At 41.6% G+C, this 23,932-nt stretch overlaps 2 protein-coding genes across 4 annotated transcripts; both read left to right on the top strand.

The window, feature by feature from the left end:
* The first annotated feature begins 194 nt into the window (after positions 1–194).
* On the top strand, positions 195–18,884 carry LOC143026926 (protein phosphatase Mn(2+)-dependent 1K-like). 3 transcript variants are annotated; one of them, XM_076187720.1, is made up of 8 exons: positions 195–353; positions 5,465–5,887; positions 6,329–6,428; positions 8,106–8,217; positions 10,607–10,761; positions 11,599–11,748; positions 14,155–14,289; positions 15,041–18,884. In XM_076187720.1, the coding sequence occupies exons 2-8, from the start codon at positions 5,499–5,501 to the stop codon at positions 15,179–15,181; spliced, it is 1,182 nt and encodes a 393-aa protein (XP_076043835.1). In that variant the 5' UTR covers positions 195–353; positions 5,465–5,498; the 3' UTR covers positions 15,182–18,884. The 3 variants fall into 3 exon arrangements, with proteins under 3 accessions (XP_076043835.1, XP_076043845.1, XP_076043839.1); XM_076187730.1 differs by having other exon boundaries at positions 209–360; XM_076187724.1 differs by having other exon boundaries at positions 232–387.
* On the top strand, positions 2,154–3,064 carry LOC143029837 (uncharacterized). The gene is made up of 2 exons (XM_076192930.1): positions 2,154–2,773; positions 2,860–3,064. The coding sequence occupies exons 1-2, from the start codon at positions 2,154–2,156 to the stop codon at positions 3,062–3,064; spliced, it is 825 nt and encodes a 274-aa protein (XP_076049045.1).
* Positions 18,885–23,932: the final 5,048 nt, after the last annotated feature.

A 23,932-nucleotide genomic window follows, 5' to 3' on the forward strand; every position in this document is an offset into this window, starting at 1 on the left:
ATGTGTCAAAGAAAAAAAAATAAAAACAGTATGGCAGTGAAAATAGAACAAGAGCAATATCATGTGTATGCAACACATAAATTCGCATTATATTTAAGAAACAACACAAGAAAAAATATTACTAGCAATACATTTGTACAAGAGTAAATACGCCAAAAATTATAAACATATACGAAATGAAAAAAATATAAAAAAAGAACAAATACGCCGCAATTCTATAGCGCCGTCATTTATCAACAACTACTACTACGTTCAAGGCAACATTTGCGGAAGTGCTACGGTCGAGTGTAGAACAGCAAGGATTGTCCCTGACCGACTTCATTACTGAATCTAGCTGAACGACAGACTTGAAGGTTACAAGTGTATAAGTGTTTTATTGGAGAATAGGTAATTAAGAGAGGTGTATGGGTAGTCGTATTTCAGCAGATGGTGGTCGGTGAGGAATTGTAGTTGTACAAATTAGATATTTAATCAGATTTATTTTGTGTTGTTACTGAGCTCATTACTGTAACTATGCCTACGAGGCATTACTCCGTTAGTTATTATTATCCAAGGACACAAGCACCATTGCCATGTACATTGTTTTTTTCTATAGAATATTGATATGCAAGGTGTACCCATAATTACTCTTTTTGTTAGGCTTAAGAATAATGAATTGTTGGTAACATGATAAATAAGATTGTCTAATATATTAAGAAGAAGTATAGGAAATCACACAAACATTTTCACTTTCATTTTTGCATTTCAAAGTTCTATTTTTCTATGTAGTTGTTAGGTTAGGTCAGGATATATTAGGTCAGGAGCTATTGGACAATGTAATAATCATATTAAGTATGAGTTTGCATGATTTCTGGAATTTTACCCTGAAATGACTTGGTAATACTTGTGTATATATTATAGATTTACATGTAAGCAAGACAAGTGCTTCACAAAGTGAAGCACTAAGACTAATAATGGGTTGTATTGGGACCACCCAATTGGATGCCTGCGCACACAAACTGAAATCCTTTCCATAGAATATCCCATGAAAATTATACATACTCACCTGGTTGGCCACCCCGTTCTAGACCAGCATACTGCTCGAGGGAGATAAGCTTTGGGTACGCAGGGATAGCCCACATCTTGCTGGCACGCCAGCCCTTGTTCAATATACATCATACATGGTTTGGAGTTTTGAGAAATAGGCAATTGGGAATGGAAGCAAAGAGGAGACTTAATGAAGGGGTGATTATGCAGACAGCATTGGAATTTAAGAGGGAGAGAGGATATGAAGATGAGATGAAATGTCGAGAAGTATGTTAGTGGTTACTAGTTTGAATAGAGAGAAATTAGGAGTTGAGCAGGAGTGGAAGAGGTGGCAGATAGCTAATGAAAGATTATTAGGATGGTTTGGACACACAAAAAGAATGAGTGATGAAATGATAGCAGTAAAAGTGCCCAAAATAAATTTGATACTAACATTAGTTTATAGACCACCTAACTGAAACGAATAAATTCACCAACATTCTGAATAAAATAAGAGAGAGGATAGAAGAAAATGAAAATGAGCTTTTAGTGCTAGGGGACATGAATCCACCAGGGATAAGTTGGCACATGAGGAATAAATGGTGGTGCATTTGGTGACCAAATCCAAGCTCGAGAACTGGTAAGGCTTGCAGACGACCACCACTTAGAGCAAATTGTCGCAGAACCTACACATCTGAACAATACTCTAGACATTGTACTGACAAATAAGTGACAAGATATACACAGTAAAAGTGACCAAAACCATCATATATGACCACAACCTGGTGGAGGTACATACCCACATACTAGAGATAACTCAAGGGAAGGATGCAAACAATAATACTAATGAAAAGAAGAACATCCTTAGTAGTCGGAACTTCTATAGCAACAAAGTCGACTGGAACTCCTTGAGTGAGTGGGCAGCAGAAATGCTAAATATACTAATGACAGCTTGTGAGGTGTCCGTTAAGAAATTTATTCCAGCTAAACATAGAAGAGGTGACAAACTTGATACCCCGGGATAGGAAAATCTTAATGAGGAGGCGTAGTGAACTGACTAAAAGACTCGTGTACAAGTCAGATCCAGAAAATAGCAATCAAAATATAGAAGAAAAGATCAAAGAACTGGAATACAAACTTAGAGCCACATGAAAAAGAGGATATATGAAGAAAATAAAGCAATAGAGGTGATTAAAGTAAGTCCCAAATACTTTCATGCATATGCACTAAAGAAACTGAAGACACGGGTTAAAATTGGTCCACTTGAAAAAGACAATGGTGAACCAGTGAATGACCCAACCATGATTGCAGATATGCTGGAAAAACAGTACAAAAGTGTGTTTAGTGTACTGGTAACTGAAGAAGGGGTAAGAAACCTAGCAGATTTCTTCAAAGTGAATGGGATGAACAAAAATTGTCTAAATGACATAGAATTTACATCTGAGGACATCATAGAGGCCAGCATTGAACTCAAGCCAAACTCAGCAGCAGCCCCAGACAACCTACCTGCAGTTTTCTTAAAGAAGTGTAAAAAGGCGATAGCTACTCCGGTCAGTATAATATGGAGAAAATCAGTAAAGGAAGGTACCATACCATCAGCACTTAAAGAAGGCTTAATTACCCACATTTTCAAAGGAGGTTTAAGGGGTATGGTCCCCAATTACAGACCTCTTTGCCTCACCTCCCACATCAAGGTGTTTGAGAGGGGGATTCGGAAGTCCATAGTAAAATTTTTGGAAAGGACTGGTCAGTTCAACCTGGGCCAGCTGTAAGCAGTTACTCTCAATGCATAAAAACAATCCAGGCAGAGAGCTTTTTCAGTGCTGGACCACATCTCTTCAATTGTCTACCCAGAGACACAAGAGACCTAAAAGGAGTCTGCACCGAGGCTTTCAAGAGAAGGTTAGACAAGTTTTTGACATCATTACCCGATGAGCCTCCCATACCACATGGCCTGACTTCACAGGGAGCTGCATCAAACTCCATCATTGATTCACTTCAATACCCGAAGTTCGAGCAGAGGTGTGGAAGCGGTGGGTTCCCAGGCTGGCTGTGGTGAGGTCGCCTAAAACTGACAAGGTAGACTAGGTAGATGGAAAAACTGGTAAAAGAGGTGGGAGGCAGAGGTAGAGGGAGTGAACTTGAGGGGATGACAGAATGAGATGGATGGATGGTCTGAAGGGGGCACTGAGCAAGAGGGGAATGTCCATTGAGCAAGGAAGGGAGACTGCAGGAGATAGGTATGAGTGAAGAATGTATGGATGATAGTTATGGAAGGAAGGGAGGGATGGGTAGGTGATGCTTATGTGTGAATGATATTTTAACGCAGCCCAAAGGGATATCTCCCAGTTTTCTCTTTTTCTGCATGAGGGGACAGATGGTGGAGTCGCAGATTAAGTAAAGCAGCCTTGCTGTGGATGTACTGTCTTGCTGCATTGGATTTGATCCAGGGTAGTTGGCTGGATGCAGGCATGACCTGTCATCCATGAGGAGCTGAGATGGGAAGGGTGGATGGGAGTGAGGTACCGGTAGATGGGAATAGGCCTCCGACTTAGCCACGTCTCTAATAAAGGGGGAAAAGCTCTCTGTATATAGATATATATATATATAGAATAGACATGGTTTAGCATGGTTCACCAAATGCATCAGAATTTTTTCTGTAAATTTTTAGGATTACATACCTATGCAATATAGTAATACAAAATTAAATAATAATTTTGTAAATTATAATGCATCAATGTAATATGTTATTCTTGGTGGAAATCAATAAAAGAAAAAGTTGCTAAAAAGCTATAAACGAACAAATGTAGCCACTTTGGTTGCTTGAGATGCAATCTTTGTTTTGGTAGAGACTGAGGCCAAAGAAATTAAAGTATAATAAGTTTGTCTATTGTAACCTAACCTAACCTGCATTTAGTAATGCAGTACCTGTAATTCTAGAGGACGTCAGTGTTGTCATCTCTGACCTCTGCATCTATTAAAAATATTGCATCTAAAGGAGTTGAAGCAACTTCATTAGTTTCTGTATAGGTTTTAGCAATATTTTCTGATATTGATTTCTACCAAGAAAAATATTTATTACATTGATATATTATAATTTACAAGATTAATATTTAATTTTCTAATGCTATATCATGTACATGTGCTTGTATTCAAGACATTATCCAGCATTGAAACAGTATCAGCAAAGCCATCTGGATAAAAAACTATTACAATAAATATGATGCCCTCAGGTGTGTGATGTACAATATATATCTAAATAATCAATAGCATTATTATTAGTTTTCAGACTTGTTTAGTATAATTTATTTACATACATATACCAAGGCTTTTTCCCCCTTACAAGGGAGGTAGCCAAAAAGGAAAAGGCATAAAATCATTCCCACCCATTCCATCCCTGAATACACTCCACACCCCTCCACCCTCCCTCTTATCTTAGCACCTCCTGGATGATGGGTCATCCCTGCACCTTGTCCACTGCCCTGGGTTAGAAGCAATGTTGCAAGACACAGCACATCCACAGCAAGGCCGCTTCATTATATCGGCAACCCCCCCTCTCCATCCCCCCATGCATAAAAGGAGAAGACGGGGAGAAATCCCTTTGGGCTGCGTCAATTTTTGCTCACACCTCATGCATCACAACATCATCCATATACAACCATTTATTTAGAGAAAAAAAATAACAATGCAAAGAGATGGTGAGAGCAATTGCCATCTGAAACACAATAAATACCACCAGATGTGACATAACCTAACCTGATGGAATCTTGCCTTCATTAGCCATGTTGCATAGCCAGAGAGGTCCCTATGGATTTTGCCTAATGGATCTCCTCTGGTGGGATGCACATTTCCTCGCCAGAATTCCCCACTGGTGTGTATGCATTGCATTGCCAGAAACTCCATTATGTGTTCATGTCGCCTAGCCAGGAGAGCAGAGTTCCCCAAAACCTCGATGGTGTGCATATGGCCTAATTTAATTGATTTTGATGAAATAACAAAGAAAAAAAATACTTGTAGGTTGGGACCAACAAGTATCAGGAAAGGGTGGTCTTGCAAGACTGACATCAGAGAGGATTGTTTCCCCAGTCAGTTTTCATGACCCATCAACAAACCTCTCCATGTGAAGGTTCTCCAGTGGGGCTCGTGCTATCTCTGGACCAGGTTCAGAATATTTGTATTTCTGGTACTTTTACACATAAGGAGAGCTGATAGTTTGTGCCTTCTCCCCACCTCATGGTGCTATAAAACAGTGACATAGAAACAATCCCACATAGATATAACACAGACAAATAAACTTTCGAGATAATCTTTGGGAAGGCCCAGGGACTGCTGCCAACTACTGAGGGATTGTTTTCAGTCAGTGAAACTTAGTCAACAGTGGTTACTGTTATGGTTATAGGTATTATTTCCTAGCTTTTATTTTTATTTATTTATTAATTTTTATTTTTATTTTTTTCAGGGAAATTCACTTTCAGGGCAGACTTAGAAATATAATGTTTAGATTTGGTTTACTGAGAAAGCAGTCTGTTGATCAACTTGTATCAAAATTAACCAATTCCTCCAAGTTCATTGGCACTAAGTCAGATGGTACTCAGGTTAGCAGGAACAGGCATGGGCAGCCAGCAGAGTCAAAATTGCTACCTTTGGATTCAGGACGTTCACAGAAATTACCTGTAAGATCGTTGTATATATCGGCACGAGATGATGAATCGCAGAGGACTGCAGACATCAGCTTTGATGCCTTGGGAGCATGGGATAATCGAATAGATTTGCCCCTGCAGATGGATTCGAGCATAAAACATGGTGAACCTATACCAAAGGTAACATCAAGCCAAGTGGGATGTTCCAGTCTTCAGGGCAAGCGTACCTATCAGGAAGACAGGTATGTAAAGATTTCACTTTTATCTGTACTATTGTCACTCATAAGTTGTATTTTCCACTTGAATTAAAGATATTATCACTTGCAAATATATACGTGCTTATTCATCTTTAAAGCCATGTTGAATCAAGTTGCATCATGGTTAAATCATAAAGACTCGTTATCCATGTGTAACTTAGACATTTGTTATTGCCTCAAACTTGAATATTCTTTAGCTAGTAGTGGTTTTAAACACATTCAAGGTTCTAAAGTGGGCCCTCCAAGTCATCATTGTGGAAATGTTTAAAGTCCAGTAAGAAAATTGGACCAGATTAGGTAAGCTGAGGTCATTATGGTAATAAAATCTGTAATACAGTAAACCAGCATGCTACACATTATTCCCAATTACAAACTCTCGTTATCACTGTAAGTTACCATTTCATTTTCCTCCCTGTCTTTGAACAGATTCTTCGTAAAAGACTTGCAAGATGATTTACTATGTGCCGCAGTTTTTGATGGGCATGGAGGGGCTCAGTGTTCCCAGTATTGTTTTGAAAACATTGAGGTAAAGTCCGGCATGTACATTTATCGAACATGTTTAATTTGTTTTGTCCCAAGTATTGTAATTAGTTATTGATCTTTGGTATTCCTGTTTAGCCAGTTCAAGATAAGCTTTTGGATGAAAACAGGTTTTCCAGTGTAATTGTGAATGTAGATAATTTGTGTAGTAATTGTAGTTTGTAATTATGCATTATCATAAATTAGGTCAGTGATACTCACCTCTTGTAGTTTGCAATTTTGAGGAAATGTGGTACCTGGATGATTTAGAACATCTTACCAGTTAAAGCATGTTGGTCAGGTGCATCCATGCATGGATACTGCCTCGTGATTTAGTTAATACATTCATTCCTATTGGCTGAATCCCTTGATTTGAATTGCTAGCATATTGTCTAAGGAACTTCTTGTGAATGTGGTCTTTTGAAACCAGTGTTGTTGTCAGGTTGTTAAAAGGAGAGGCAGTCTTAAGCACCTAGCCTAAAGGAAGAATTCTGCTGGTAGAGTATGTTCCATATATTTCTATGTGGGCAACAGATCATCCAGAGTGATACAGGTAACTTTTTTTTTTATTTATTTAATGGTCAGAAATAAGCAAAGTTTAGATGGGTAGTTTTGTGACCATTATTGTGCAGGTAGTCAAATAGGTAGACACACTCGTAGGGTTTAAAATTTCCTATACATTTTAAAATGTTAGAAGTTTTGAAAGTGTAAAAATAGTGTGAGAACAGTTGCCAAGCTTGTACAATTTTGGTTTTGATCAATCATGAATATCCCTCTGAGGGGACGAGGACAATGCCTTTTTGTGATATATATATGTATGTATATATATTATATATATATGTATATTATATATATATGTATATTATATATATGTATATTATATATATGTATATATATATATGTATATAGAAGCAGGATGCTCTAGTTATGAACTTGCTTACTATCATGCAGTCTTGAAATGGGCAGATGTAATTTTCCATCAAACAATTCCTTGAGTCTCTTGCAGGAGTACCACAACTCCCAGATCTAGTTTCAGTTGTAGATATTGTTACTAGGAACTGTTCTTTCACCTAGTATGAAAAGAGTTAGAGGGAAGGAATATAGTGTTGTCACTTATGGGATAGTGTTTGACAGCCAGTAAATGTCAAATTTCTTGTTTTATTTTATTTTTTCTTTTGTTTATATATTTTATTTATTTATTTTTTATTTCATTATTATTATTTTATTGTATTTTATTTTTCATTTTATTATTATCATTTTATTGTATTTTATTTTTTATTTTCTTTATTTATTTTTCTTTATTTTCTTTTTATTTTATTTTCTTTTTTTTTTTTTCTTTTTGCATGTGCTGTGGAACTATCAAAAGCTGTATGTGTGTTGCCTAATGGTACCTCCTTGTTGGAACTTTAGTAGTTTTGTGAAGAATGAGTAGTGTGGTGGTGAATGGGGATTCCATGAAATAATGTTGGTTGGGTTAGGATAGTAAGGTTTGATTCTTTCCAGGATCATTCCATTTGCTATGTGATGGTGGAGAGGAGCAAAATGGGTTTGTATGAAACTAAAAAAAATGTATCATTTGATTTTAACAAGTTCATTTTGTTCAGAGAGCAAGTACAAAATACACACAAATATATGCATATATATATATATTTGTTCAGTTTTGAAATGAAACTATATTTTGCAGAAAGTACTCGAGACCGAGTTGGCACAAAACACTGATCTGGAATTAGTTCTTCACCATGCCTTCTTGAAACTTCATCAAGGTTATGTTGATTGGTGTGGTAATCATGGAGAAGGTAAGGAACAATTCATTTATTCTTTATATAGGGACCAATCTACACAATCCTATCATACATATACCAAAGGCTTTTTCCCCCTTACAAGGGAGGTAGCCAAAAGACAAAGGCATAGAAACCACTCTCACCCATTTCATCCCCTATATACTCCACTCCCCTCCACCCTCTTCCCTCCCTTTTATCTTGGCAATCCCATCTCCAACTTGATTTAACCTATTCAGATACTTCTCTACACCAAACTCTGCGCATCAAAACTCAATATGCAATAATAGCCTAACAACACAACTATGAAATGGGAGAAAAAAATGGACAGATTTCTTCAATATGCTGACCCAAAGAAGAATACATATATCCCTTTAGAAATCTGCACATATGTTGCTTACCTTTGACTGCCATCCATCTGCAAAGCACCCACTGTGGATCAGTTTGTTTTCCCTCCTACATACATATACTAAAGGCCTTTTCCTCCTTACAAAGGAGGTAGCCAAAAAAAAAAATGAAATAAATAAAATAAAATAAAATTCACTCCCCCCCATTCCATCCCAACATATTCCACTCCCATCCAACTCCTTCTCCTCCCTCTTATCTTGGTTCCCCCTGGATGACTGGTCATCCTTTCATCTCTCCCACTTCCCTGGGTCAGAAGCAGTGTCACAAGATGCAGCACATCTGCAGCAAGGCCGCTTCATTAAATCAGTGACCCCACCTTCTCCATCCCCTCATGCAGAAATGGAAAGGATTGGGAGAAATCCCTTCAGGCTGCATCAATTTATTTTTCACATATATTCCCTCACCCCCCATCTCCCACCCACTCCCTTTTGTGCATCACAGCATCATCTATTCGCAACCTTTCTCCATTTACCCCTATCTTCTGTCTTCTCCTGTCCTTCCTCAACAGACATTCTCCTCTTTCCCAATGCCCCTTTTACCCTATCCATCCATTTCGTCCTTGGTCGATCCCTTATGTTCACTCCCTCCTCATCCGCCTTCCATACCTCTTTTACTAATCTTTCTTCACTCATTCTTTCCATGTGTACAAATCATCCCAATACTCTTTCATCAACCCTATCTCCCAATTCCCTTTCCACCCCCATTCTCCTCCTCACATCCTCATTTCTTACTCTATCCAGTGTAGTAACCCCTACCATTCTTCTCAGGCACAGTCACTCCTTCATACAATCTCCTCTTAGCATCCTTTCCCAAATGTCTATTTCTCATTACAATTTGCTATCCTCCAAGGCATTTACTTGCTTCTCAATCTACATTCTACCTCCATTTCAACTCCTCCCTTTCCCGCCACATTAGCACTCAACTATCTAAAACTATCCACTTCCTCCAGTCTCTCTCCCTTAATACTCACTTCCAGTTTGCTGCCGCTTTCTCCCCTTGTACATCTCATCACCTTACTTTTATCCACATTTATCTTCAATTCCCTTCTTTTGTACTCCTTCCCATACTGTCACTAACTTCCTCAATCCTTCCTCTGATCCTGCTACAAGCACAAGTGTCATCAACAAACAACAACTGGCTTATCTCCCACTTTTCTCCATTTTCTTTAACCATCTCCAATCCTTGCGACACTGCTTCTGACCCAGGGCGGTGGGCAAGGTGCAGGGATGACCCGTCATCCAGGAGGTGCTCAGATGAGAGGGAGGGTGTGGGGGGTGTGGAGTGTATTTAGGGATGAAATGGGTGGGAGTGTTTTTATGCCTTTCCCTTTTTGGCTACCTCCCTTGAAAGGGGGAAAAAGCCTTGGTATATGTATGAAAAAGCCTTGGTATATGTATCTCCAATCCTGGACCCACTACCCATGCACCTCTTGCACCACCCCATCCATGTATAAATTAAACAGCCAAGGCTGCATAACACATCCCTGATGAAGTCCCACGTCTACCTCAGACCACTCACCCTCTCCATTTCTGAAACTCTTCACTGCTCTTAACAGCTTTCCTCCCATCCCATATATCTACAATACCTCCCACAATTCCTTCCTGTCTACCCTGACATAAGCCTTTTCCAAATCCATAAAGGCCCCCAAAAAATCCTTACCTTTCCCTATAGCTTTCTCACATCTCTTACCACAAAAATCTGATCCACACAATCCCTACCTGTCCTAAACCCACACTGTTCCTCACCAATTACTCCCTCTGTTCCTCTCCTGATCCTCTCAGTCAAGACCCTCCCAATGACAGTTGATACACAGATAGAAAGTTTCTCTCTCTCACTCTCACTCTCACTCTCTCCTAAAAGTTTTCTCTCCTGCCCTTCTCAAATCTTACTATCTGTGAATCAACTGTCATTGGTTAACATTTTATTTAAGCCCCATCCCCCTACAGTAAATATATCCATAGTAAAGTAGCATCTCATAGTTAATTGTACGTTTCAACAGGGAATACCGCAGGCACCACAGCTACTGTCTGTTTGCTACGCAAAGGAGTACAGTTAGCTGTTGGACATGTTGGAGATTCTCGAGCCATGTTGTGTCGAGGTGGAGGGCCAAAAGTATTGACACAAGACCACTGTCCATCTGTTGCAACAGAAAAGGTAATTTTGCGCTTCTTGTTTGTCCATATGTACAAGGTTCTCCCACATTGGGGTATTGAGTTGTTCTTCTGTGGGTGTATATGCTTCAACTTGGCTAGTCCCCTTGAAAGGTGGAAAGGGTGCTTGGTACACATGTATGCTGAAGTGGAAGAAGAGAGAGAATGCCATCACTGTATATATGCATCATAGGAATCGATTAAATTGGACAGAGGGGGGGGGGTTGCCAAATTGATGAAGCAGCCTTGCTGTGGATGTGCTGTGTCTTGCGACACTGCTTCTGACTCAGGGCAGTGGACATGATGCAGGGATGACCCGTCATCCAGGAGGTGCCAAGATAAGAGGGAGGGAAAAGGGTAGAGGGGAGTGGAGTGAGTGGGAGTGGTTTCTGTGCCATTGTCTTTTTGGCTACCTCCCATGTAAAGGGGGGAAAAAGCCTTTGGTACATGTACATATGAGTAAACTAGGTATCCTGTTCTCTCTCGTCCAAAGAAAAAAAACAAAATAGGGTTTTATTATTAAATGTATTAAAAATTTTATGCAATGGGGGGGTCGCCGATTTAATGAAGCGGCCTTGCTGTGGATGTGCTGTGTCTTGCGACATTGCTTCTGACCCAGGGTAGTGGACAAGGTGCAGGGATGACCCATCATTCAGGAGGTGCTAAGATAAGAGGGAGGGTGGAGGGGTGTGGAGTGTATTCAGGGATGGAATGGGTGGGAATGATTTTATGCCTTTTTCTTTTTGGCTACCCCCCTTGTAAGGGGGAAAAAGCCTTGGTATATGTATGTATGTATTAAAATTTTGTTAAATATCATGTAAGCATACCTATTTTTGTATAGGTTCGCATTGAAGCATCTGGAGGCAACGTAGCTCTGGATAACATTGGACGGCACATGGTCAATGGAGCTCTGAGTATGTCTCGCAGCATTGGTGACCTTCACCTAAAACAAGCTGGCGTTATTGCATTGCCAGACACAAGAACTCTTAAGGTTAGTATATGCCCAATCATTAGTATGCAAGATGTGTATTGACGAGTTTTCTTTTTCTTCTTTTTCTTTTCTTCTTTTTTTTTTTTTTTTTCCCTTCTCTCTTTCTTTCTTTCCTCTCCATGCATCACAAGCATCTTACTGAAAGACAGCAAGAAATCTGTTCCAAGAGGCTACAGGAAAAAATACAACTGAAACTATACACCAGTGGTAGCCTCCCTCATGAAAAAAATATCTTTAGTAAAATGATTTCCTCAGGAAAAAAAAAACTACAGCACAGCCATACCATACACATCAAGGGCTTTTACTCTCCCTTACAAGGGAGATAGCCAAAGGGGATAAAGCCCTTGGTATATAGTATGGTATGGCTGTGTTGAAGTAGTATTTTTCTTTCATTCTGTGAAAATCAGTTTATTAAATATACCTTTTTCATGAGGAAGACTACCACTGGTGTATAATTTCAGTTGTATTTTTTCCTATAATTAAAATGAAAGATCTATCTACCTATCAAGGGCTTTTCCCCCCCCTTACAAGGGAGATAACCAGATCAAAAGACAATTACCCACTCCCACCACCCTTTCCTCCCTCTCATCTTAGCTCCTCATGGATGACAGGTCATCCCTGTATCCTAACCACTGCCTCAGAAGCAATGAAGCAAGACAACACATCCACAGCAAGGCCACTTCACTTAATCAATACCCCCATCTCCTCTCCATCCCCTCATGCAGAAGACGACTGGAAATTCCTTTGGGATGTCAAAATATCATGCATAACCACTCCCTATCCCCTCATCCCCAGCTCCTTCCTTGCATCACGGTATCATCTATACACAGCTATTCTCCACTCACCCTTATCTCCTGCCTTCTCCCACCTTCTCCCATCCATGCTCAACATACATTCCCCTCTTCAACACCCCTTTCACCCCATCCATCCATCTCATCCTTGGTCGTCCCCTAAAATTTACTCCTTCTACCTCTGCTCTCCACACCTCTTACTAATCTTTCTTCACTCATTCTTTCCATGTGTCCAAACCATCCCAGTACATTTTCATCAGTCCTATCTGCTATCTATTCCACTCCAGCTGACCTCCTTACCTTGTCTCTCACTATCTAATCTTGTAGACCCTACCATACTTGTCGGACATTTCATCTCAAACACCTTTAAACTTTTCCTCTCTGCCTCTTACTTGAGGAGTTCCAAAAATACATATATCAAAGGCTTTTTCCACCTTACAAGGGAGGTAGCAAAAAACAAAAGCATAAAATCCACTCTCATCCATTCCATCCCCATATACTCCACTCCCATCCACCCCCCTCCCTCCCTATTATCTTGGCTCCTATTGGATGATGGGTCATCAACCCTATCTCCCAACTCCCTTTTCACCCCCCATTCTCATCTTCACCTCGTTTCTCACTATCCAGCCTAGTAATCTCTATCATACTTCTCAGGTACCTCATCTCGAACACATTCAAATTCCTTCTCTCATGTTACATGTTTCCGCCCTGTACAGTGCTGTCGGCACAATCACTCCTTCATACAATCTCCTCTTAGCATCCATTCCCAAATGTCTGTTTCTTGTTAGTAAAAGATATAATCACAAAATTCTATTAGAATGTTAGGGAAAGAACTTTTCAAGAAAAAGAAGAAATAAAAAAGGAATTAAAAGAGTAGATAGGAGAATGCAAGAAAAGAAGAGCACAAGGCACCACAGGCCAAGCACCTCTGGCACAACTAGGACAGCAGAGCCAGTGCTTATTTTTCCCAAGAAATCTTAAGGGATAAGAGAGTCTGGGAAGAGAACTCGATCCAGAGTAATTAGGTCATTGGATATATTTCATATCTATTTACAGTAAACCCTTGATATAACAGACAATATGGGGACAGGTCTGTCGTTATATCCAAATATCTGTTATAACCGAGGCTCCATTATATCCAATGGAAATAGCTTACAGATCCGTTATATCCTGAAGTTTGTCCGGTATTGGAAATTAGTAGAATTAGAAATTACAGTAAACCCTCGTTATAACGGACGTTGTGAGGACAGGGGTTTGTCATTATATCTGAAGATCGGTTATAACTAAGGATCCCTCGCTAAAACAGATGAAAATCCGTTATAGCAAGGGTTTGTCCAGTCAGATTTTTGTCCATTATATCTGATATCCAGTATATCGAGATCGGTTATATTGAGGGTTTACTATAAAATCCATACTTTAGTGATTGCAGCCGAGGCAGTTGATGCCTTATGACAGGCTGTTTCTGTGTTGATACTGTTTTATGTGGGGGAGTTGACCTGAATGTATACATGCCAATGCAATACACACCTGTCTCTAAATCCAACACTCACCAAATGCCACTTGTGTGAACATCTGAGCCAAGGACATAAACACACTTAATTTTTCTTTTCTACAGGTAAAGCATGGAAAAGATGCATTTCTCTTGCTCACAACAGATGGCATCCACTTTCCATTGGCAGACAGAGAAGTGTGTAGTTTAGTATGTCAAGCTGAAGATCCAGTGCAAGCTGCAGAACAGCTTACTGAACAGGTAAGTTGTTGGTAGAGCCAAGCACAGATAAGTTTCCTCTTGTTTATATGCCAGGCCTCGAGACGGATGGCAACCCCTCGCTCCTCAGGATGTTGATGGGTTTTGAAGTTGGACGTTGCCTCACAGGTCCACTGATTATGTTCCTTGAAACCATTTAATCTTGCAATTTTGTTGATCTTCATCTTTCCATCCTCCATTGTATGTTTTGCCCTATTCTATACACCCATAAAGGATTATAAAGGAGGAGCATGCTGACAGGAGACCTTTTGGTCCATAACTAGGTCGGATGCAAAAAATTATAATAATGATATATAAAATGTCATTTTCTCTGTGGCATGAAGAGCTCAGTTGTAAGATTGTCAGCCAATGGAGAAGTGAAATGGTTTAGTTTTTTGTATAGCAAACACCAAATGGGAGGACCAAGCAACATTTGATTGGTTGCTGTAACCAAATAGTTTACTAAATCAGAACAAGAACCAGGAAGAGAAAGGTTGCTAGCTTTATAGCATTGTCCATTTAAGTGAATGGAGTAGCTTACATCAGTTCTTTGAATAGGATTGATACTTTCTATATTGTAAATTTCCATAATTTTATTTATGATTAATATACACATATACCAAAGGCTCCCTCCCCCATACATGGGAGGTAGCCCCCCCCCAAAAAAAAAGGCATAAAAAACCACTCCCACCCATATCATCCCCTACATACAAAAAAATGATTAATGCATTCTCCATTTTTTTTTTCTCTACAGGCATTGACTATGGCCTCTGAGGACAATTTGACAGCTTTGGTGGTACCCTTCGGGTCTTGGGGAAAGTATTCTACGTCTGCATCCATGTTCTACTCTTTTGGCATTGGTAGAGACATTGTCAAAAGTAGTAGATTTGGTTAACTTATAAGATGTGTTGAATTATAGGTACAGTAAGTCCTCGTTATACGATACATGTGCGTTCCTGAAAACCTTACCGCAAATTGAAATTACTGTATACCGAACCCATTATACATACATACATACATATACCAAGGCTTTTTCCCCCTTTCAAGGGAGGTAGCCAAAAAGGGAAAGGCATAAAAACACTCCCACCCATTTCATCCCTAAATACACTCCACATCCCTCCCACCCTCCCTCTCATCTGAGCACCTCCTGGATGACGGGTCATCCCTGCACCTTGCCCACCGCCCTGGGTCAGAAGCAGTGTCGCAAGACACAGCACATCCACAGCAAGGCCGCTTCATTTAATCGGCGACCCCCCCTCTCCGTCCCCCTTGCATATAAGGAGAGGACGGGGAGAAATCCCTTCGGGCTGCGTCAAAATTTACTCACACATACTACCTCACCCCCCACCCATTCCTCCTCATGCAATCACAACATCATCCATATACAACCATTCTCCACTCACCTCTGTCTTCCGTCCTCTCCCTTCCTTCCTCAACAGACATTCCCCTCTTCCCCAAAGCCCCCTTCACCCCATCCCTCCACCTCATCCTAGGACGTCCCCTCATGTTCACTCCCTCCACATCTGCCTTCCATACCTCTTTTACTAGTCTTTCTTCACTCATTCTTTCCATGTGTCCAAACCATCCTAATATTCTTTCATCAACCCTATCTCCCAGCTCCTTTATCACCCCTGTTCTCCTCCTCACCTCCTCATTTCTCACTCTATCCAGCCTAGTAACCCCCACCATACTTCTCAGACACCTCATCTCAAACACATTCAAACTCCTTCTCTCTTCTTATGTTCCACGTTTCTGCCCCATACAGTGCTGTTGGCACAATCACTCCTTCATACAGTCTCCTCTTAGCATCCATTCCTAAATGTCTATTCCTCATTACACTCTTTAATCCACCAAGGCATTTACTCGCTTCTCTCAATCTACATTCTACCTCCACCTTCACTCCACCTTTTCTTGCTACACTTGCACCCAAGTATCTAAAACTATCCACTTCCTCCAGTCGCTCTCCCTTAATGTTCACTTCCAGTCTACTGCCACTTTCACCCCTTGTAGATCTCATCACCTTACTTTTACCCATATTAATCTTTAGCTTTCTTCTATCACATACTCTCCCAAACTCTGCCACCAGCTTCCTCAATCCCTCCTCCGATCCTGCCACAAGCGCAGTGTCGTCCGCAAACAACAGCTGGCTCACCTCCCACTTTTCTCCATTTTCTTTAACCATCTCCAATCCCTGACCCACTACCCTTGCATTCACCTCTCGCACCACCCCATCCATGTATAAGTTGAACAGCCAGGGCGACATAACGCATCCTTGACGAAGTCCCACCTTTACCTCAAACCACTCACTCTCTCCATTTCCAATCCTGACACAAGCTCTACCACTCTCATAAAAACTCTTGACAGCTCCCAAAAGCTTTCCTCCTATCCCATAAATCTGCATAACCTCCCACAGTGCCTTTCTGTCTACCCTATCATAAGCCTTTTCCAGATCCATAAAAGCCAAAAAACATCCTTCCCCTTTCCTATAGCTTTCTCACATATCTGTCTTACCACAAAGATCTGATCTACACAACCTCTACCTGTCCTAAATCCACACTGTTCCTCACCAATTACTCCTTCTGTTCCTCTCCTAATCCTCTCAATCAAGATCCTCCCATAAGCCTTCCCAACTACACTTAACAAGCTAATCCCTCTGAAACTACTACATTCACACTTGTCCCCTTTTCCCTTGTAAAGAGGAACTATACAGGCACTCCTCCAGTCCTCCGGTACTCTACCCTCTCTCCAGCAAACATTAAATAACCTCACCAACCAGTCCACCATCACTTGACCTCCCTTTTTCAGACATTCTGCATGGCATCCATCCAGACCAGGTGCCTTACCTGCTTTCATCATCTTAACAACTGCCTTCACCTCATCCTTCCTTATTTCTCCTCCATTCTCCTCACTCATCACTCATTTTCTTCGCATTTCCCACTGCAGCTATCTTTCTTTCCCTATCCTCCTTCACATTTAGCAACTCCCTAAAATATTCTGCCCATCTTCCCCTTACTGCCTTCTCTTCCATTATCATCTCTCCATCTGCACCTTTTACCTTTTCTTCCCTACTTGATTCGCCTCCTCTTCCTCTCTTAATTTCTTTCCAAAACATCTTTTTATTACTTTCAAAATTTTCTGTCATACTCTTACCCCATTTCACATCTGCTCTCCTCTTTGCAACCTTTACCTTTTGCTTTACTTCTCTTTTCTTTTCTTTGTACCTCTCATATGACTCCCTCGTCCATGTAATAATAGAATATGGCAGACGTACCTTCTCCCTGCTCTTTCCTCTTCAAAATATCTAGCGGATACCATATCTGTGAATTTTTCTTACCGTAAATAGAATTGAGGGTAGTAATTACCGGATAAAGAATTACCATATAAGGAGGACTCACTGTATTTTTGTTTCTTTAATAGCAGGAGCTTTAGTTTCATAAATTTCAGTGTCATGGGCCTCTTCAGAACTTCAATTATCATAATTGTGAATAGTTTCATCGTTTAGATTAATTCAATTCTGTTTTGATGGTTGATATAATTATCGTCACGAAAGTAGTGAACAAACCCTTTAGCATTCTATAAATCAGTTCACACAGTCTCCTAAATTATTTGTATATATTACGTTTTCAAGGAAGACTGTACCAATGTAGAAAATGTTCATAATTTGCAAATATGCTCAGTTACCATGTGTATGAACTGCCCCAGATTTGAAGCTACAGGATAAGTTGCACATATATTTTATGCTAAGAAAAGTCTTGAATTCAAGCTTCATCATAAGGTGGAACATAGCTTTAAGAAGCAAAAAATCTAGCAAAATTATAGTCGCATAAAAGTTGTTTTCGATATGTTTTTAGAATGGAGTTGTCTGTGATATAATATTGGATGAAAATGTACATTACTTGTTAATGCATTCACTATTTGGCTGTCGCAACCAACTGTTGCGCCCAGGCCTCCTGAGCTACCAGACTTGTTTTACAATCTTCATCACTGAGGATTGAAAGGTGTGCTACCTTGTACCATACTTGTATACAGAAATTAAATGTCAGTCGAAAGTACAATCTGAGCATTGGGATGTGTGAAGATTTGAATGACTAGGATGGTACATACATATACCAAAGGCTTTTTTTTTTCCCGTGCATGGGAGGTAGCCAAAAGACAAAGACATAGAAACCACTCCCACCCAATTCATCCCCTAGGATGATAGGAATTCAAAATCACTACTGTATGGTGATATCTTCCAAAATCTATGAGTAGCGTTGGGGTTTACATAAAACTAATGCTCAGATTGTAATTTCATTCGGGATCATAATCCTGTAAGTATTATACGAGTTTGCAAACCTAGGCGAACAAATTTGTTAGTGCTGCAATGGCCTGAGCTCGGTACACAGTCAAGACTGCCAAACTGTTGTTAATTATCACTATAGTAGTGATTTATAATTTATTAATGCAGGTTTATTGAATCCAATTAGTAATTGTGAACTTGGGCATTTGGATAGTAGACTCCCACATGTCCAACATCTGGATAACGAGCTTTTTTAGTCAGCTAGCACAAAACCAGATGCATGTACAAAATTGTGAAAATAAAATGTAAGAATGTTAAATGTCATTATTACTAACATTTATGAGCAAATGCAAGTCTCTTGTCGCTACATCATTCCTTCATCCATTCACTCGTATCCTTTGCACTTGTCCCTGCTCAGCACTCCTTCTAGGAACACTTAGAGATTAGTTGAAGTCTGATTCCGATTGGCTGTGTGAAGGGAAACTGATGAGGGTGGAGCAGGGTTATGCATGGCAGGAAAGTTACATGAGAATTATATTATATTCCATTCAGAGCTGGGTAGATACTAACACCATGGTCTTGCATGAGGGATAATCCAATGAGCACATTGGCAGGAAAATGAACATCAGCCACATACAAGGTGGGTGGGCAGTGAGGGGTAAATTATTTTATATTTTATTTTAATTATTTTCTTCTCTACAAGTGATTTCTCCCCCCCCCCCCAATTGTCTGGGGTGTATTGACTGCATGTTATTGTGGCTGATACTATAGTGTCTATATGGGGCACTCCTATGGACCAGAGCCACACATTTTGTTCATAGAGGAATTATGATACTTTATACTGTGGCTGTCCCTCCGTTATGCTGTCCTTCCACCCCATGTTAATGTCCTGTACCGTTTCTCTGAATATTCATTTCCTTTCTTTGCCTAACCCTGTGGTGGGGGAAAAGAATACTGCCACCAATTATTCCTACTTAAGTCATAAGAGGTGGCAAAAAATGGGACTGGGATAGGACTAAGCATCCTTCTCCCTTCTGTAGCCCCAAAGGGGACATTCCTAAAAAAAAAGTAAAGACATAAGAGAGTCTAGGAGTTTTCCATGCATGTAGTACAGATGAGAGTAAAAGGGAAGAGATGGGCAGTATGTTCATAAAATGGTTGTGTTGGCATTGAATGAAACTAAGTTGATAGGGAGGGGTGAGTGAGTTTGGAAGTGTAGTTGGGAAGTTCTCAGGAGTGAAGAGATAATGAGGGAGAAGTGGTGGCTATATTAGTAAGTAAAGAGATAGGTTAGCGTAGAGTGGAAGGTTTCTCTAAGGTCAATGTGGATGAAGGTGAAACTGAGAAGGGAGGTATGGGTTTTTGTAAGTGCATATGGACCTGGTAGTGAGAAGAGTGTAGAGGAAAGGGAGGCTTTGTGGATGGATTTATTAAATTAATGCATAGAGGGATTAGGGAGAAATGTCAATGTAGTTGTATTGGAAGACCTTAATGCTAGGGTAGATGAACCAATAGACAGTGGTTGGGAATCATGGAGTTCCAGGAAAAAATTGTAGTGGAGAGTTGGAGATATGTCTAGAGAGTTGATGATAGCAATACAGTATTTGGGAAGGAAGTCAAGCATAAGTACACATGGGAGAGGGTGGTAGATATACCATTAATGGGCTATAGAATGGTAACCAGGAGTATAGTAGGAAGAGTTAAAGATATGCATGTTCTAAGGGGAATATCAGATACTTTTTTGGTGGAAGGTAAGTTGAGAGTGAAGGATAGATGGAGAAAGGGGAAAAGGACAGAAGGTATGGAGGTGCTTAAATGAGAAAGAAAAGGAGGATTGCAAGAAGCTGAGAGAGGGGTGAAAGAAAGAGTACAACTAGGAGTTGAGGAGGAATGGGGATGGTTCAAGGAGGGAGTCACAAAGTGTGCAAAGATGGTGTGTGGAACAAGGAGGAAATAGAAGGGTAGTGAGTGGTGGTATGAGGAAGCAAAGAAGGTTGTAAAAGAAAAAGCAAGGTTTCACAGATTGGTTACAAAATAGGATGAGAAAACCATATGAGAGGTATAAAGAAAAGAGCAGTAAAGCAAAGATAAAGGAGGCAAAGAGGAGAGCAGATGTGAAATGGGGTAAGAGTATGACAAAATTTTACAAGTTGTAAGATGTTTTGGAAGGAAATTAAAAGAGGAAGAGTAGGCAAATCAAGTAGAGAATAAAAGGTGCAGATGGAGAGATGATAATGGAAGAGAAGGCAGTAATAGGAAGATCGGTAGAGTATTTTACTGAGTTGCTAAATATGAAGGAGGATAGGGAGGGAAAGGTAGTTGCAGTGGGAAGCACTAAGAAAGTGACAGTGATGAGTGAGGAAAATGGAGGAGAAATAAGGAAAGATGAGGTGAAGGCAGTTGTTGAGATGATGAAAGCAAGTAAGGCACCTGGGTTGGATGGATGTCATGCAGAATGTCTGAAAAAAGGAGGTACAGTGAGGTTATTTAATGTTTGTTTAAGAGAAGGTAGAGTACAGAACTGGAGGAGTGCCTGTATAGTTCTACTTTACAAGGGAAGAGGAGACAAATGTACTCAGGCAGGCCCTCTGGTAGGTCCTTTTGTTTCTTCTCCTCCTTCGGTGACTCCATCTTGCTGTTAGCGGTGGCGATATTGGTGGATGCGGTGCGGTGCAAGGTCGTAGTAGCAGAGGTACGGGCCACTCTTCCTTTCCGTGCTTTACCTTGGCTGGGTGACTTGACGGCCTGAGATCTCTGCCCTTTGGGTTCCCTTACCTCATCATTCGTGGCGAGCTCTCCATTAGGATTCAAAGGGACTTCATAGCCTCACTGACATCCTACCCTCCTGGAGATCAACACACGCCCCCACGCAATTAAGGAAATCCAACCCCAACAGGCATTCATCTTCCATCTCCGCCACAAGCACAGGCAGGTGTTCAGTCACCCTGCCTACAGCCAGATTCACCCACACCGGTCCCTTCACCGGTACACAGTCTCCTGTAACACCGCACAGTTGCTGACCCACGCACTTCACACCACGTTCTGGTAGGACTCCCTCTCGTACGAAGCTTCTCTCTGCCCCCGTATCCACTACCATCTCCACTTGGCGTCCATTGATACTCCCTGCCACTTTGATGGCGTCGGATGCCGCCACCTGACGACACCTTAGATGGCTTGGGGCGCCCGGGTGTTCTGCAGGGAAGGTGCCCCGGCCCCCAGCTGCTTCAAGTTTCCCGCCGACGGCGTCACCCCCTTGGGCTGGCGGCACTCGGAGGAACTGTGTCCTCGTATTCCACAATTCCAGCAGCAGGGCTCGAACACCGGTCGCATTCCGTCCTCCAGCGATCGTGCCCTCCTCTTGCAGTCGTGCTTTTTGTGACCTACCTGACCACAGTTGAAGCACGATCCTTTGAAAGGCTTGGAGCTCACCTTCCCACCAGGTTGAGGTCTTGCTACTTGCCTGCGCACGCCTGGCCCAAGCACGGCTCGAGCGACGGTTCCACGCGTCGCTGGGAGGGGGAGCAGCAGGGCTGACGCTCATGAGAATGGCTTCAAACTCCGCTGCCCTTGCCAAAGCCTCTCTCACGTTCTTGGGCGCAGCCTGCTTCACGTGTATTTGTAACTGCCTATCGTGAAGAGCGTCCACGAAGCAGTCCTTGGCCAACATATCCACGGTCTCCTCCGTGGCCATGGGGTAAGCGCCCCTCACTAGCGCTTCCACGTCCTGCGCTAGTAAGGGAAGGGCCTCGTCCTTCCCTCGCCTCCTCGTCTTTAGTTGAGCCCGGAACACCTCCGGTTGCCGCCTCCTGCCGAAGCGACGCCGGAGAGCCCCAGCTACACTGTCGTAATATCGCTGTTGCGCGGGGGTTAAGTGCTCCAGCACTTCCAACGCCTGCCCTTTCAGCACACTCACCAGCTGAAAGGCCTTCTCTTCCTGTGACCAACTATGACGAGCTGCAACCACATCGTACTGTGCCTGGTACGCGTCCCAAGACACCTTCCCGTCATATTGAATCACCTTCCTCTCTTTCTCGTATCGCGTGACCTCACCACCTCCACAGCCCCCCCGGGGTTGCAGTTCAACTGAACGACTCCCCAGACGTCTCCCTGTGAGGTCGTCCCCTGGGTTCACGTGGCAACAATCGCCCCTCGGCTGTAGAGACGCCGGTGGCGGCGAGAGGCTACGAGGAGGTGAGGGTGGTGGGGTGATCGTGCTCACCGCTACGCGACGCTCAGCAAAATTGCACCATGTCACGGTATCGAAATTGGCTGCAATCTCCCAAATCTCCTGTCTCACCAAAACCGCCTCCAGTGTCGATACCCTGTCAAGACAAGTCTGCATGTGCTCACGGTACCTCTCTTCTATTGCTTTTATCTCCTCCTTAACCTCTTCTTTCACTGCCACCACCTCCTCCTTAACCTCTTCCTTCATTGCCACTACCTCTTCCTTAACCTCCTCTTTCACACGGTGGTACACGTCGTCAGTATACTGGTTAGCACGTGTTTCTAACGATCCCATGTTCTCCCCATAATAGCCCTCAGTTCCTCTTTCACTTCAGTCATGACCTGTTTTTTGTTGATCCATTTGGATCGCAAGCATATCTGCCATAACCTGTTGTTGCTGTTTCAACATCTCGGCCACAGAGCGTTGTGCCGAGAGCAACACTGACTGAGGAGATGCATGTTCTGCAGCCTCTTGGTGCAACACCGTGTCATCCTCACATTCACTCGACGCCATGACACTCGACTCCTGCTTTCCTTCAATTTCTCTGTCTTTACCATCACCGGTGACATCCATGATCACTTGAGTCACTTATCACTTCAATATCAAATCACTTATCACTTCGATATCAAGTCACTTATCACTTCAACCTGATCCCGCTTCTGACGCCATTTGTTACGGACGCATGGACATACTCACCTTTTTTCTATTGCACGTAGGCGTGATCATTTATGTCACGAGTGATGAACATAAGATCACGCATCCAATTGTCCGGGTCAGGGAAAGGCAGGAGTGTCACTTTCTTCACTTTATTCTAACTAACGAAGATGAGGATTTCACATGTGTTCAACACAAGTACTAGGCTTACTCAAGAACAGTGGGGAGGTTTTCACATGCCTTACTTGCAGCTAGATGCAGGGAATGACACACACATCTAATAAGAGTTATTTCAGGGTTGTCATTCTTTAATAATGTTATGAGTGATGACCTACAATTGAATTTGCCCCATCTGTGCCTATACCTATCAATTTGTTAACATCTAATCCATCTTCCATCAAACAGTTTTTGACAGTATATAAATGGTGTCTGCTTTTGCATCCCTTAGAGGTACTAAACGGTTAAAAGTGATTGTTCCTGTCCACCTA

Source organism: Oratosquilla oratoria, chromosome 1, assembly GCF_046742065.1.
Source record: "Oratosquilla oratoria isolate Oo_2021 chromosome 1, ASM4674206v1, whole genome shotgun sequence".
NCBI classification, from domain to species: Eukaryota; Metazoa; Arthropoda; class Malacostraca; order Stomatopoda; family Squillidae; genus Oratosquilla; species Oratosquilla oratoria.